Here is a 17,096-nt window from a genome sequence, read left to right as displayed (position 1 = left end):
TCGTGTTTAAAACTATACAATTTAATAATTAGCTTTGCTATTAGAATGATTCAAATGATATAGTGTCTGTAAATTTAGAGTTGATGAAATTGTTTTGGTGCTAAAATAAAATTTTCAACTCAATCAGAACAGTTGACATTGCACTATGCAATTAGTCTTCCTTTTTATGCCCCACCTAGGGGCATTATGTTTTTTTCTCCGTGCGTCCGTTCGTGAGTCCGTACGTTTGTTCGTTTGTCCCTCATCAGGTTAAAGTGTTTTGGTCAAGGTAGTTTTTGTAAAGTTGATATCCAGTCAACTTAAAACTTAGTACACATGTTCCCTGTGATATGGTATTTCTAATATTAACGCTTAACTAGAGTGTTGGTCCCAATTGTAACTAAACATATGAAATGATAGTGCGAATGTGGCATCCGTGTAATATGGACACATTCTTCTTCTAATTGTTATACATTTGTTATTCGGGATCCTTTAAAGCTGACTATACGTTTAACTGATAAGACCTGCTATTCATCTCATCTTTATTCTTTTACCTCAAATAGATAGTTGTCTCATTGGTACCTTTATGGCACAATGTTTTACTGGTGCTTCTAAGGCACAATTGTTTTTATTCTCTTCAAATTTTATGTTTTATAGTTTTAAAAAGTTACTGTATTGGTAGTACATTGTAAATGGTGTGGTAGCTTACTCCAGAAACACGTAAAGTGAGCATAGTTACTATAACATATAATGTCTTTCTATTTATATGCTAATTTTCATGCAACATGTATTTCCGGAATAATACAATTTAAATATATTGGAAATATTTCCTTTTTTATTTTGTATATTGGCATGATGTGCGTCATCTTATTGCAAGGTTATATTGAATATATGAAATCAGTACAATACTCTATGAGTACAAACACATTGATGGTTAGTTTGTTTTAAGGGAAAAGTAAGAAAGTTCAAGCCTAAACGGAGGTATTGTTTTATACGGGATGAAAGTTTTGGGTAAGTTAATTCTTCACTAAACTGAAACTAACATAACCCAATTGATCGACTTTTGATTGCTTAGAACGTTTTTGATCAATCATAACCATTTTGAAAATTGTATACAAAGATTGTATAATATTCTGAAAAGGTGAATTGGAATCCCAACGATTAACATTACTTTTGACTATATTTACAGAAGGGCTATTCAAAGAAAGAAAATTTAGAAAAAAAATGTTTTGCAAAAAGAAGGTAAGTGCAACAATGAATGCAGACTTTGGGATGGAAATTCTCTGACATCTCAAATGGCAATTTATTTCTAATGTTGCCTAGCCTGCATATCATTTTTTTTAAAGCTTTACAGACTTAGGTTCCAGTATGGATGCTCCAGCCCTTTCAGCATTTGGTGGCATACTGTCTGCTAGTGAAACAGACAACCCAGATTTCCATAAATGGAATATGGTCAAGTTTCTCTATTGTGGTGGATCGTCATATTTAGGTAAAGGATGTACTCAAATAGAAAATACAAGTTTGATTGAAGAGACTACATGTTTATATGATCTGGAATATTTTATATAAAATTTTAAAATCAATTACATTTCATTTCCCTCTGATCATCAAGAGAGGCTAGGTGAGGATTCCAGTCATCACCTATTTCAGTTGAAACAAACGGCAACATTAAAACTTTACTGGTGGCGTTGCAATGTTCTCGCTTCAATTTTACGTAAGCATTATTGGTGATGGAATCTTAACAGAGAGAAGAAGAAATCTTATTGCTATACGATTTTACTAAGTCTCCATGACAAGGTAGAGCAAGAAAATGACATCTTTAGATAGTTTTAAAACTTTTGGTTTGAAATGAAGATATCTGGACTCAGTTGATACAATATTTTACAATCTTGTTGCGTCTTTGAGTCTTTTGAAAATGATGAGCCGTACAGATTTCCATGGGGGCAGGACTCATGGACTTGCCTTAGTTTGAACCATAGAAGTAGCATCACATTACATGTGTATATCAATATAGGGTAAAGCTTAGAATAAACATCAATCCAATGTTAACACAATTCTACCATGTATTCCAACACTATAAAAAAACCAAAAGGCAAAATATAACAAAGTATTCTGAACATTATTGTTTAATATTGTGTTTGAATTATATAAACTAGGGATGTCAACGAGTACTCGAGTACTCAAGTATCACTCGGTAGGCTGAGTTTTGATAACCAAAATGATACTTGACTAATCAGTTTTCTGATAAAATCTTGTTGCTTTCTTAAGTTAATACAAAAAAATATTTGCACTGAAAGCGCCTCTCGGAAAATTATCTATTAATCAAAATTAATAAAAATTAGAATACGATTCGAATGTTTGCATTTAACTGTCATTTAAAATTCCTCCAAACAGAGGTACATGTAGAACGAACAAGAGTATTTTCCAAGGCTTACACTTTTAGCTAATCTTAGTCACTCCCCCACCTCTGTACCGTCAGAGCATATATTTTCATCAGCAGTACTGTTATTATCAACAAATTTGAGAAATCGCTACGTCCCAGAAAAAGTTGACAAGAAAGTACTTTAAAATAAAAAACAAGACCAAATTTGTTGCACCCTGTATCGACCATGAGAAAAGGATTCATGGCATCAGTAAGTTCTAATCAACTCCTTTGTTTATCATAAAATGTTTGTTTAAGGTTCCCAACTACTGGTGTTTGAGTAATAAATTTTCTATAGATGTTAATTAATTACTTGATTAGATGATTACCATTTTTAAAAAATGTGTACATGTAGTAAATGGGCTATTAATTATGGTATAACATTTCTTGGACTTTTATCTAGTCCTAGGTAATAATGTTGAGGGTTTTACGATCATAAGACAACGACCAACAATCGTAAAATGGGTATAATTTTGTGTTTCCATTTGTTAAATGTTTAACCGAGCGAGTACTCGAGTATCAATCGGTAATTCCAACGAGTAATCGATTAGTAAATCTTCAACGAGTTGACATCCCTAGTATAAACAGAAGAAAGCTACCTGCTGATGATAACCATAATTAAGATTTATTTTATTTTACAGGAAACAGAAGCAAAACAGTAGGGTATAAATTTAAGCAGATCTATCTAAGAGGATTTTCTGTGTTTGTTGCTTTGATAGACCATCGCATTAAACATACAGATCTCTCCTCGGCTGATAATGTTAACCTAGCCGGAACATCAGGTAACAATGGAAAATTGTTAAGCTGGAACCAATATCTTATAATGCAGTGAAAATCTTATTGTTAAGCCCCTATTTCAAACATTTTTCAAAGGAATGTCTTCATTAAGTTTGAATAAGATAGGGAAAATAATACTTAGAAAACAGGATGAAGGATTGAGGACAAATTTTAAAAGAGAAATAGTGAAGATGGAAAACATCAGATGCATTTGATGGAGATTCAGTAATGCTTTATATGGAAAAAACATGATGCGGAAACAAGAATGTTTTAGTATTTTTTCTGAATGAGTCAGTTATATTTGAAATGTCAGAATACCATTAAAGATTATAACTTAATGTCCAGTGGAAAATGTTTCATGCATCATCAGGACAAGAAAAAATTATAATAAATCCAATCAGTAGGGTTTACATATACTAAGGTCAACTAGGATGAAAAGCTGGTCATTTTGAATGTCATTGGAAAAAGACTATATGATGTAAAACTTGCTACAGGCCATATATTTTCCCCTGAAAAGTGAAAGTCGTTGAAGTTTAGGTTTTTAACTTGAGATAAATAATTTTATTGTAACTCAAGAATAGAATATATAAAAAAGTTTCTATGGATTTATTGATTTATTGTTATAATAGAAATATTTCATTCAGTTGCGATTTTGATTTTATAGCTGGTGGAATTGGTGCTTTTATTTATGGTGACTTTTCACGAGACAAGCTGTCCTCTGTGGAATCTCTCCACGTTTTACTTGATGGTGTTATGTTTCCAGACCAGCCTAGTTATACTGGAGAACATATCATGGCTAATTTATTGAAGAAGACATGTTATTTTCACAACATTAAAGGTTTGAATCAAATAAAATATTCTATTCTATATTAGATTTAAAGACTTGTGAAGAAATTATAAAAATTTAAAGTAACTATGTGATTTATTTTTCTTTTTTGAATAATACAATTGAAAAAATAATATAAAGTAAGATTTAAATAATCTAAAGTTTATACTGTTGCATGCATTTGTTTTGATTATTTTTTGTATTATTCCACAGAAAGATCAGCTGATTATTAATTTCTTCACTTCAGACTCAATGTTTTCTAGGTTGACTTTTCAAAAGTGAACACCAAAGCATTTTTAACAACAACCTAAACAACGAGTTTGCTAACAATGTTTTGTATTACATTGTTGAAACAATAAATTAACACACATACACAACCTTGTATGAATATAAAACTATGAATTACATATGAACAATTGCTAGATATTTGTGTTGTATTCTGATGAAGACCTAGACTGAAATAACATTCCTTTCTTTGAACACTTTCAAGACATTAACATACATTATTGTATGTTTGATGTACGATTTATGAAAAAAAGATGTTGTTCTTAAATTTTTGCAAAGAGTTAAAATAATAAAAATGTGTCATGTAGGAAAATGTTTGCATAAAACAGTGTTTTGAGAATGGCTGCATACTATAAGTACCTCATTATTGTGGGATCCAGATATTGCTGTATAATGAGCTTAAATAAATTCTATTGAAATTGAGTATTAGATTATATATTTTAAATGTTTTAAATATCTTAGATACTTATGTAAAAACCTCTAATTATATTACAGATTCTGTTAGTAAGAGTTAGATGGTATATTCTAAATGTTTAAAAGCTCTGATAATTATTTAGAAGCTTCTATTTATTTTTCAGATTCAGTGAGTATTAAAGATTGTACCTCAGAGTCGAAGATTTCAGAACAGTGGGCGTGTCTACAGCCTGACTACTACTACAAACATGTCTACACTCCTGCCTTTTTTATACAATCTCTCCACGACACATGGTTTTCAGCACATGCATTAGGTGTACAGTGTTCATCAAATGGCTGTAAAGCGTCAGAAATTCAAACTATTGATGAAAGTCGACAACATTTCCAAATCATATTCCAAAATGTGATGTTATCAAAAGGAGACGGTTTATTTGTTTCGTCATGTCCATTTCACTGGGTTTTGTTAAAATCTACATTTTATGAAAATTTGAATATTAATGGTACTACTGTTGCTGATGCAGTTGGTCAGTGGTATTTCCATAGGAAAATGACCCCTGCACATCATATTCAGAGTGAATCACTTACTGCAATGAAAAATAAATGTAACAATATACACTAGTCACTATTTTATGAAAAAAACATTCTATATGTATCTATGTCAGATGTAAAGCTACTTATTCAAGTAATGTTAATCAATTGAAGAAATTATAAAGCAAGGCTTACTTGCACATAAAAGTTAGACTGTGGAAAGTATGGCCATATGAAAGATATATTGAGATAAGAGGATATATTGCATCTATTACAAATATACATCAAACAATTTGCCGTTTCAGAACCTAATGCATTCTGGGTCATATTTTCAAAAGCGTACACCAAAACGTTGTGATTGGTTTAAAACGTTCTAAACAATAGAAATTGGGCCAATGATGTAACGTTATTTTCATTTTGGTGTACGAACAATGAGATAACCCATAGTCTTTTAGATTCTGAATAGCGAATCGGTTGTTATTTTCAACAGGCTATTTGTTATGGGATTTCTCTGATTGATGGTTTTAAAATAGGTTTTTGCTTATTATATATATTTATTACTATACATGCACTATAGTGATTAAGACTTTCAAATGCTTCCAACTTTTCATGAATTCCTGTTTGATTTCAAACAATGCTTTGTCACATTTGTTTAAAGAATTCTGCATCAAGATTAAAAAAGAAATGGAAATTTGTATTTTTATAAGTCATTTAAAAAAATATAACGTAAACCAAATAGTTACTGATCTCAATAGTAAAAGGTATTTGATTATTGGAACCTAAACAAGAAAAAAAGTATGACTATTGATATAGAACTTGAATAATAGTTGGGAGTTATAACGAGATTTAAATCACATTAGAATATTAGAATTTGAATACAAAGCGAGTCAAGTGTTGAATATTATGCTTTGTGAGTATAGGACATTTTTAGTGATACTCTTTAGTCCCATTTATTATATGTTACATTGAAATATATTTTAGCTATATGTATGACAATCTTTATATCCATTTTTATACCACTTTATGCTTCAGAACAATTTTATTTACATTTCAATACTCATTGACTACAATGTATTGTATCACTTTATCTTTAATGGCCAGGTGTTACAAGGCTTTTCTATATACCATTAATCAACTCAATTTTCAGAGCAAATAATTTTCAAGACAGGATAGCAATATGTAAGAGACAAAATGTCCTGGAATACATTTTTTATAAATATTTGTGAAGAAAAAAAGATTTGAAACACAATCAAAGCTTGTTGTGCACTGAAGATTGCAAAGAATTTGTTTTCAAATCAAACCTGCATAAATTCTTATTTTGAAAGTGGATCAAAATGGGATGTAGCATTTTAATCATGATATAATTATTTGTCGCAAATAACTAAATATAGGCTTCCAAGACAAGGAAAGAGAGTGTAAACCATTGAACTCAATATAAAGGAGAAGTAGTTTCCATGAATTTTTTTAAGATGATGATAAATTGATATATTGTTCTCTTTCTGTATGATATAAAACACCTTGTTATAATGCAAATATCTTTAACAAATTTTTATTAAAATTTTATATTTTATTGTGCCCTGAAGACAGAATCCTATTGATTTTGGATAATATAACAGTTTTGCGTGGAGTACTATTGTCAATTTATTATTCAAATTGGAATTGAAGGGAATTTGTAGTTTATTCACTAATTAAATTGACAAAAAAGTAACATGCTTTTAATTATGTGATAACAAGAAGTAAGTATGTTCATAGCACAGCTCTTTGTACTTGTCTATCCCAAATTCATGTGTTTGGTTTTGATGTTATATTTGTTATTCTCTTGGGATTTTGTCTGATGCTTGGTCCGTTTCTGTGTGTGTTAGTTACATTGTAGTGTTGTGTCGTTGTTCTCCTCTTATACTTATGCGTTTCCCTCAGTTTTAGTTTGTTACCCCTATTTTTTTTTGTCCATGGATTTATGAGTTTGAATAGCGGTATACAACTGTTGCCTTTATTTGAATATGAGGATGTTTTTTAATATCATTTTTGAAAACAGAATAAGCTATGTAACACAAACATGTTGAGAATTACATTTTTATGTATGATGTTTTGCACATATCCTTTAATTTTGTATAATGTTAATGTAATTTAGAAGTAAACTTATGAATTGTACAATCAAACAAGTAAAAGATTGAAATCAAAGTGTTTAAATTTCAAATTACCTATTTTTATAGGACTGCACATTTTTTTGCAGCTGTATAATATTATGACGTTGTTGCCTCATATATTTTGATTTGTTATCAGTTTTTGTTTTGTTTGTACTCTTTGATTTAGATATATATATGTTATGTGTTGATGTGCCATTAGAATGTTTTGTGTGTATTGAGTATTGTTGATATTTATGTGTGCCAAAACTGCTTATGATAAACCTGTGCTTAAGTAATTGCTCTAATAGTCAGTGTAGTTAGAATACTGATTTAAATTTTTACATATTTGTATCTTAAGGGTGTTCGCTCCTCTTGTTTTTAAATTTTGACAGATATTTTGAATCCTCGGGTTTTATCCATGTAGTTCCATTAAAAAAAATTTGATCACGTACATGTACCCCTACTTTTTTTTCAAATATTATTACATATAGTTCAAAAAGTCATATTTCAAAGTATTATAAATGTTTTTTTAGTTCCTTGTGTATATACTATTAAGTTATAAGTCTTTTTAAAAGCTTGTTATTTTGAACCAGAGTGGTGAACATCCTAAATATTTTCTGTAACTAACAAGTCTTTTATAACAATAATGTTTAATATTTCTTGCTGTTGTTATTTTTCAAAGAATCCTTTTTTCTGTGAAAGTCATTACACTGTTAACACACTATTTATAAGATCTTTAACTGCAGGCCAAAAACATATGATCCCTAAATATATGTTTCTTGCACTTTAAGAGAGCTTGGTTAAAATTATATCAAAAATGAAAAGTTTTCTCTCTTTGACTAGTTAAACAAGGAGTATGTTTAGTGTTGCTTGCCATTTTGTAGTACTTTTATCTGCAAGCTTACAGAAAATAAAACAAAAAAGTATATCCTATAAAGTTATTGAAGCAGATTTAATTTTGCTCTTTGACTCTTTTTTTTTTGCCTGGTTTATGAAATTTTTATAACTAATTTGTTCTTCCCTTAAGAAAACAAACAATCTATCCAATGTATTGATTTACACCGTTGTTATCATTTATTCCTCCTTCCTTTAGTCATGACCCTGCCTTAAGTAGTCAACTATATCAATAACAAATACAAATTTGAAAGCAGTATATCTAAATAAGTGATGACTTTTACATCCAATGACCTGTTATGTTAATAGAATAGGTGATTTTCAGTTGAATCTATGTTTTATACTTTTTTGAAAGTAGAGCTTCAAATCATGTGTACTCTTATATGTTATGTTGATAAGAATAAATAATTTTGTGAAAAGCTGTTTTCTTTTTCTGTAATATGAAGCAGGCTATCTATTAATACATTCAGCTAATGATTTTAAACACTAGGAAAATTCAATCAATTTCACAGAAAAGTAATTTTCTTTTCTCTTTTCATTGCCTGTAATTGACATGAAGGATTTAAATACACATTAATTTTATCAACCTCTCTGCTGGCTCTCTTCCACTCATTGCAGTAATAACGGAGACATTTGAAGAATGTTATTGGTAGAAGAAAGATATATTTTTGTTGTGAAATAATTTTTGAGTTTTCATATTCAATATTTCACGTATCCGAACTGACTCTAGTATTCTTAGATTTCTTAATGTACTTCCAATCTTCTACTCATGTAAGGATTGATGTATAAAGTAACTCATTTTCTAGAATTTCATATTAAATGCATTTTCTTTATATGGTATGAACTATTAATAAGAAAATGTGGTATCAGTGCCAAATGTAAAAATCTCCATCCAAGTCACAATATATAAAAAGTTAATCAAAGTCACAATGTATAAAAAGTTAATCCAAGTCACAATATATAAAAAATTATTCCAAGTCACAATGTATAAAAAGTTAATCCAAGTCACAATGTATAAAAAGTTATCAATTATGGGTAAAAATATTACCTCCAACACAGAGCCTTTGTTCACTCCAAACAGAAAGCTAAAAAGGGCCCCAAAATGACTAGTATAAAACTATTCAAACAGGAAAACTAGCTTGAATATTAAATGGTTCAATATGAAAAAGATATTAGTAGCAATAAACAAAAAAAACTATGTCAATTGGACATGCTTTGATACTATATATGCCCTTGAATTTTTACTAGATAACATTTTTGTTCGCTTTGGGGATTCCGTATATCGTCAGATTATCGGAATTCCAATGGGGACTAACTGTGCACCACTTATTGCGGACCTGTTTTTGTATTGCTATGAGTTACAATTTATGACAAAAATAAGCAAAGACCCATCGAAACAACATCTGATAAACAAATTTAATAATACTTTTAGATATTTGGATGATATTTTGGCTCTCAATAATGACGACTTCAGTATGTAAATTAAAGAAATTTTATCCTGTTGAACTTACTTTAAATGAAGCTAATAATAACAATGACCACTGCCCTTTCCTCGATCTTGATATCTATATCACTAACGGAAAGCTGAATACTAAAATTTTTGATAAAAGAGATGATTTTTCATTTCCTATCGTTAATTATCCATTTTTAGATGGTGACGTTCCCTTGTCACCATCTTACGGTGTTTATATATCTCAACTTGTACGATTCGCTCGTGTATGTAACAATGTTTTAGATTTTAACGAGAGAAATTTATGTATTACTGAAAAATTATTACACCAGGGTTTTCGATATCACAAACTAGTCAAAACATTTACTAAATTTTATCATCGGTATAAGGACATCATTCGTAAATATAGCTCAACATGCAGACTTCTTATACGTTCAGGTATTTCACATCCAATTTTTTATGGAAATATTCTTTATAAAGCACAAAGGTGTCAGTATTCACCTCAAAAACTAACAAAACCTTTGAATATACTTATTAAGAAGGGATATAGTCACGATACTGTTGTCAGATCATTAAAGATTGCATATTTTGGCGTTAATATTGATTCACTTATAGGGTCTTTGCATCGGAACTAAACACATTTATTCAAAAACCAGTTGTTGGCATGACACGGGTTATGTTCTTCTCATATATGTTATGATGGTATGATACTAAACCCCTAACGGGAAGGATTGTGCCTGATGTTCATATGATGAAATCATAATCTTTCAGTCAGTTTAATTGAAGTCTGGAGCTGGCATGTCAGTTAACTGCTAGTAGTCTGTTGTTATTTATATATTATTGTCATTTTATTTATTTTCTTTGGTTACATCTTCTGACATCAGACTCGGACTTCTCTTGAACTGAATTTTAATGTGCGTATTGTTATGCGTTTACTTTTCTACATTGGCTAGAGGTATAGGGGGAGGGTTGAGATCTCACAAACATGTTTAACCCCGCCGCATTTTTTGCGCCTGTCCCAAGTCAGGAGCTTCTGGCCTTTGTTAGTCTTGTATTATTTTAATTTTAGTTTCTTGTGTACAATTTGGAAATTTAGGCGTTCATTATCACTGAACTAGTATATATTTGTTTAGGGGCCAGTTGAAGGACGCCTCCGGGTGCGGGAATTTCTCGCTACATTGAAGACCTGTTGGTGACCTTCTGCTGTTGTTTTTTTCTATGGTCGGGTTGTTGTCTATTTGACACATTCCCCATTTCCATTCTTAATTTAATGTTATGATTATGATAAGACAACTGTCCACTAGAGACCAAATGATGAAAGCAACTATAGGTAACTATACAACTTTTAATAATTAGCAAACAACATAATGTATAATGAGCCAAAAAGGTGACACAAGTCAAAAGAGAATACCAATGGTTATATTGTGAAATTACTACGGAATGTTATATTAAATTTTATAAAACTTTGTAAAGGGGTTTGAATTGCTGACAAAACACTCCCTTTTATTTATAAAATACATATTTGTTGGAATGAAGCTCATACCATAGAAATATAATTGTGTGATATGTTTGTTAGTTATTAATACATTGTTACGTTTCTGTGTCCAATTGTCCATCATAATTGTTTGAGCAAGTTCTGCACAATAGATTTGGCTAACCTGAATATAATTATGGATGCTATTTAACTACCACAGGTATCTAGACCCTTGAACATTTTCGCAGATTGTTCTCTTAAACATCTATTTATGTGGGACTTGTTACATCTTGTAGAAAAGTATATACCAAGAGATAATAATTTTCATATTCATTATCGACATATTTAAAATGAATCATAATTGAATTTTGTTCATAACTGAATATCAAACAAAAAGAAGCGATGTTCATAGATGGAAACAGTAAAATAGTAGAGAGAAAATTGGTCCACTATAGATCAGACTTTTGGTCGATTTAGCTCAGACTATTGATCAAGTATGAATCACAATTTTGGTCGAGTATGGTTCTAATATATTAAAAAAAAATTGGTACAAGTAAAATATAGGTCAACTATGGGCCGACAATGATTGAAGACTGATTTAATCTGGTCTTATCCGCCAGAAGTATTCGTAAAATAAAAATGGTCACCAGTCCATGTAAATCTGCAAATGGAAAAACTTTGAACTTTTGAACAACTAACAATACAAAAAAATGCTACCCTTTATACTGTGTAATGTTTCCTTTATTCGTAAATAAAGGCAACAGTAGTATACCGCTGTTCAAAATTCATAAATCGATAGAGAAAAAAAACAATCCTGGGTTACAAACTAAAACTGAGGGAAACACATTAAAATGTAACACACACAGAAACGAAATATAATATAACAATGGCAATTTTCCTGGTACAGGATATTTTAAGAAAAAAAATGGTGGGTTGAACCTGGTTTTGTGGCATGCCAAACCTCCCACTTTCATGGCAATGTTAAATATAATATTAAAATGACAACATTACATGACAGGACTAAAAATGTAAAAAAATATATGGGAGAACATATAGGACAAAGAAACACACGAATAATAGCTAACAAAAGATACCAGGCTTTAAATTCAATACGTCAGACGCGCATTTCGTCCATACAAGACTAATCAGTGACGCCCAGATGAAAAACGTCCGAAAGCCAAAACAGGTATAAGGTTGAAGAGCATTGAGGACCAACAATTCAAAAAGGTTGTGCTTAAAACGGCTAGTGTTTTCTGTCTTTTATAAGAACATCCTTATTATCTAAAATAATTCATACTTTTATAAATAGTAAATTTTTATAAAATGACTATATAATAGATATACATGATATAAAACCGAGGTGGTGACTAACTACAGTATAAAAACGGACACATAAAACAAACAAAACCACCACATAAAAACTCGCAGCCGAGTTAGTCAAAGCCATAAATGCACAAAGTGACCTCAAGTTTGAATTTCTAAAAATATTTCCCAAAAATAGGATAGAATTAGGATAAAATTCAAGATTAAATTTGTAATACTGATATAACATTTATTGATAACAATGAAAATTACAATACTTATTAATATCAAATTGTGGTAGTAATTAGATAATTATTTGTATTATCTACCTAGGAATGCTGTTATACAACGATTTCAGGTAAGTTACCGTTAAATTGTCCCATTTGTCACGTATTTCACGTTCTCAATCTTTGGTATTATTTATTTTCTGAGTTCGTTTTGGCAGTTCCCTCTTTTGATACCCAGCAGCAATTCTCAATTATATTGAGGTCCGGACTCTGAGCTAACCAGTTCATGCTTTTTAACCCCGTTTCCCTAAGAAAATCTTGAACGGATCGGGCTCTATGAATAGGGGCATTGTCATCTTGGAAAAAAAGTCATTATTGGGAAAATGACGAACAATCAATGGCCACACATTGTTGTCAATTATGTCAACGAATTTGAAGGCATTCATCTTCCCTTCAACACCAGTTATATTTCCCACGCCATTGTAAGTAATACAACCCATATCGTCAAACTATGCTTGCGCTGAGACGGAGGGCAAATTCAATCCGTCAACAACTCTTCTCTGATCTTTCTCCAGACACTAACCAGATGATCTTGCCCATGACTACCTTGCACTCATCGCTGAACATCACTTTTCTCTGTTTTTACTGTTTTACTGTTTTATGTAAATGTCCTCTGCAGTATACCACTCGTTTTTATACGCCCGTCAAATTTTTGACGGGACGTATTATGGTATACAAATGTCCGGTGTCCGTCCGCCTGTTTCTTCGGCGTAAACATGTCGCACCGTAACTTGAGAACGACTTATCCAAATTTCATTAAACTTAATATAGTTGTTTCTTATGATGGTCAAATGATCTGTATATTTTTTGGTGAAAATAAGATTTAAACTTTTTGTGTTACGGCACTTTGTAACTAAAACAGGGGTCTTTTTTTCACATGTCGCACCGTATCTCAAAAACGATTCTTGACTATTGCTTAAAACTTTATACACTTCTTAGTTATATGAATTTTAATGTCTGTATACTTTTTGGCGATGATTCAAAATTTCATTTTTGAGTTATTGAGTATTTTGTAAACAAGGGGGAGTTTTTTTTTACATGTCTCGCTGTATCTAAAAAACGATTTATGATTTCTTTGTTATATTAATCTAACTCTTTGTTATATTAATCTAAAGATCTGTATACTTTTTGGTTTGATTCAAAATTTTATTTAAGTGATATTTATTTTTTTGTAAAAAAATCAGGATGGGGGTGGGGGGTTCACATGTCCCGCCGTGTCTCAAAAACAATAAATGGTTATTGCTTAAAACTTTCTCAGACATTATTTATGATTATTGCATAAAACTTCCACACAAGACGTCGGACGTATCATGCGCTAATGGCGCATCTGTTTATTTCTTGTTGATCTCACGGATACGAATTGTTTTCTATACTTACCGCTTGCGGTATCCATCGGAATGTAATTTACGTTTAACAGTTATTTTGGAGAAAGGTCTATCAATACTCTCATTAAATATATTTCAGCTAAAGATTTACGGCGATGTTTTTTACACAACGGGAAATTTTTCACATATCCTGGTCATGAAAGGATTTTGGTCTGCCGAATCTCCGAATGTTTTCTATATCACCGCGATTTTCATACCTCTTTTGAAAAACTACAAACGGTACTCTGTTGAATGCTGGTCAATCTGACTAATTCACTTTTTCTGTAACCTGCATCATTTAATGCAGCGATGCTACTTTTCTGATCGGATGTCAGTTCTTTTCCCTTGCGACCCATTTCGTTTACATTAGCGACACCGTAAGTGCAGACGAGCCTGACGTCATCACGCACGTGTCACATAACAACCACATGTTTTTTCTACAGAACCATCTACATATAGATTTATTGTCATCCCAATTGTGACATGGAGACGACCACAAAAAATTGTTTACCATTCCGTGACGTGACCGCCATTGTTGATTTTACGAATACTTATGACGGAGTACTGTAGTACAAGTTGAAGACTGGTTAAGATAAGTCCGAGTACAAGACAGTACAGTCGAGTATGTAAGGTAATTGTGTCTCAAATGTAGGGCTTATCATATCAACTTCCAATTTACCTATCACTGTCTATGCATAGAACAAAAGCAAAGAGGATGCAGTTGAATCACAAATATAAAGTAAATGAGCTCTACAGGTTGCATTTCTGTAAATATTGACAATGCAATTTCCCATAGGAACTCCTTTTACGGCTAAAACTGTACCACTTTTACTATGAAGTTTTGAAAAAAATCTTATCCTAGAATTGAAAGTTCATATGCACCACAATTTTTTTCAAAGGTCAAAATATAGGGCTGTGCGGCATATTTTCAACGTTTATATGCCCTGAACTTCTCAGAGTTTAAACTTACACTAATTTTCTTAACTACCCCTACCTCGAATGAAAGGTTACCACAGATTTCAATGTAAACAATATGCACGTGTTTATTTACTGATAACATTCCCAAGTTCTGTCTCTGCGATATGGAACACAGAGAGCATAACTGGGAACCAGTATGTAAACAAAATGAATTTTCTATGAATATTCAATTACTCCCCAAAAGAGGCGTGTTTTGAGAAACAGCTGTATTTACAAAGTGCAACCTATACAGACATTTATTCAAATAGAAAACTCTCTAAAATCAGTTTTTCTCACATTAATACTCATTTATCAGAATTAAAGTCTTAAAGAAATCACTGTGTATACTCTAAGTTTTTCTTTACTATACATTTTATACCCCCTCCCCTGTTTCAATTTTTTAAAGAATTTGAAAACAAGACTTTAATTATTGCCAGCTTACCCTATTTGCATATTTTCTGATAAAAAATGCCTAGAACCTGTTAAAAACTGTTTTGATAACATATTGAAAGCATATCAGAATATCATAAATGTAATGTTTAGCAGTCAATCATTACAACATTCAAGATTATATAAAGTATCCAATCCAGCCTCTATCTCCAGTCCACATCTTACTGTATGCCTATTTGTCAATTAAAGAACACATTTTCTGCCTCAAATGGTAAAATTTAGAATTCTTGTCACAACAGTATCATCTTTAACCATATATCTGACACAATTTAGCTACTATATATACTAGAAGTGTTCAAACAAAGCCATATTTGCAATAGTTGTATGTATGCAGATACCAGTCTGAGATATAAATTCACTTAAAATGTTGTAGAGATGACTGCTAACATGTGATTTTTTGCATAACTTCCAAGCATTGTTATTGTTTTCTATATCAAGAACTTTAAAATCATAAAATCATAGCATTTACAAGTTAAATTATTCTTTCATGACCCAGGGGGTAGGCAATTTTCTATGTTTCTTGCCCCTGGGGCCTCAAATTTCCTAAATAATTCTGCTGTTTCTAGCAATTTGGAATATTTAGTACATATTCAGGATAGAACACACTATTGTAAGTTTTCTTGAGATATTTTTGTTTTTCTAGCTTGTATTTATTATGCCGTGGTGACAAAAAAGCAGATTTAGGTGTTGCGGCTTACTTTTGGGTTATCGAAAGGACACAAATACCCCATAAATAATATTCAGGAAGGATCTATGAGTTTCAATGACTGCGAAGAGTAAATATAAGCACTTCTTAACAATTTAACTTACAAATATGCAAATATTATGATTTAATTTTGTATCCAGTACTTTAAGTAAACTATGCATACTGTAAACTGTGAATTTATGCTGAGTCATCATATTTAAGGCCCAGGATTCTATCAATCTTCATTAAATATTTATAAAACTTCTTATTTGAGTTAATTTCTTTAAAATCTGTGAAATAAAGCAAATTTGGTTAAATTCTGAATGTTCCCTTTTTTCACCCTATATAGGTTGCATTTCTGTAAATATTGACAATGCAATTTCCCATAGGAACTCCTTTTACGGCTAAAACTGTACCACTTTTACTATGAAGTTTTGAAAAAAATCTTATCCTAGAATTGAAAGTTCATATGCACCACAATTTTTTTCAAAGGTCAAAATATAGGGCTGTGCGGCATATTTTCAACGTTTATATGCCCTGAACTTCTCAGAGTTTAAACTTACACTAATTTTCTTAACTACCCCTACCTCGAATGAAAGGTTACCACAGATTTCAATGTAAACAATATGCACGTGTTTATTTACTGGTAACATTCCCAAGTTCTGTCTCTGCGATATGGAACACAGAGAGCATAACTGGGAACCAGTATGTAAACAAAATGAATTTTCTATGAATATTCAATTACTCCCCAAAAGAGGCGTGTTTTGAGAAACAGCTGTATTTACAAAGTGCAACCTACAGGATTATTCACCAAAACATACGTGGAAGTACATGTAACGCCATATTTGAAAAGTATGAGTTGCCTCTACCTCAGGG

General features: G+C 31.2%; 1 protein-coding gene across 1 annotated transcript; it reads left to right on the top strand.

Annotated features, from left to right (window-relative positions):
• Positions 1-1,347: 1,347 nt before the first annotated feature.
• Positions 1,348-5,322, top strand: LOC139492659 (uncharacterized). The gene is made up of 4 exons (XM_071280811.1): positions 1,348-1,468; positions 3,043-3,183; positions 3,843-4,016; positions 4,868-5,322. Exons 1-4 carry the CDS (start codon positions 1,348-1,350, stop codon positions 5,320-5,322), a joined length of 891 nt encoding a protein of 296 aa, XP_071136912.1.
• Positions 5,323-17,096: the final 11,774 nt, after the last annotated feature.

The sequence above is a fragment of the Mytilus edulis genome, chromosome 10, assembly GCF_963676685.1.
Source record: "Mytilus edulis chromosome 10, xbMytEdul2.2, whole genome shotgun sequence".
Lineage (NCBI taxonomy): Eukaryota > Metazoa > Mollusca > Bivalvia > Mytilida > Mytilidae > Mytilus > Mytilus edulis.
Note: the sequence above shows the minus strand (reverse complement) of the source record. Positions and strands in the feature narration are given on the sequence as shown.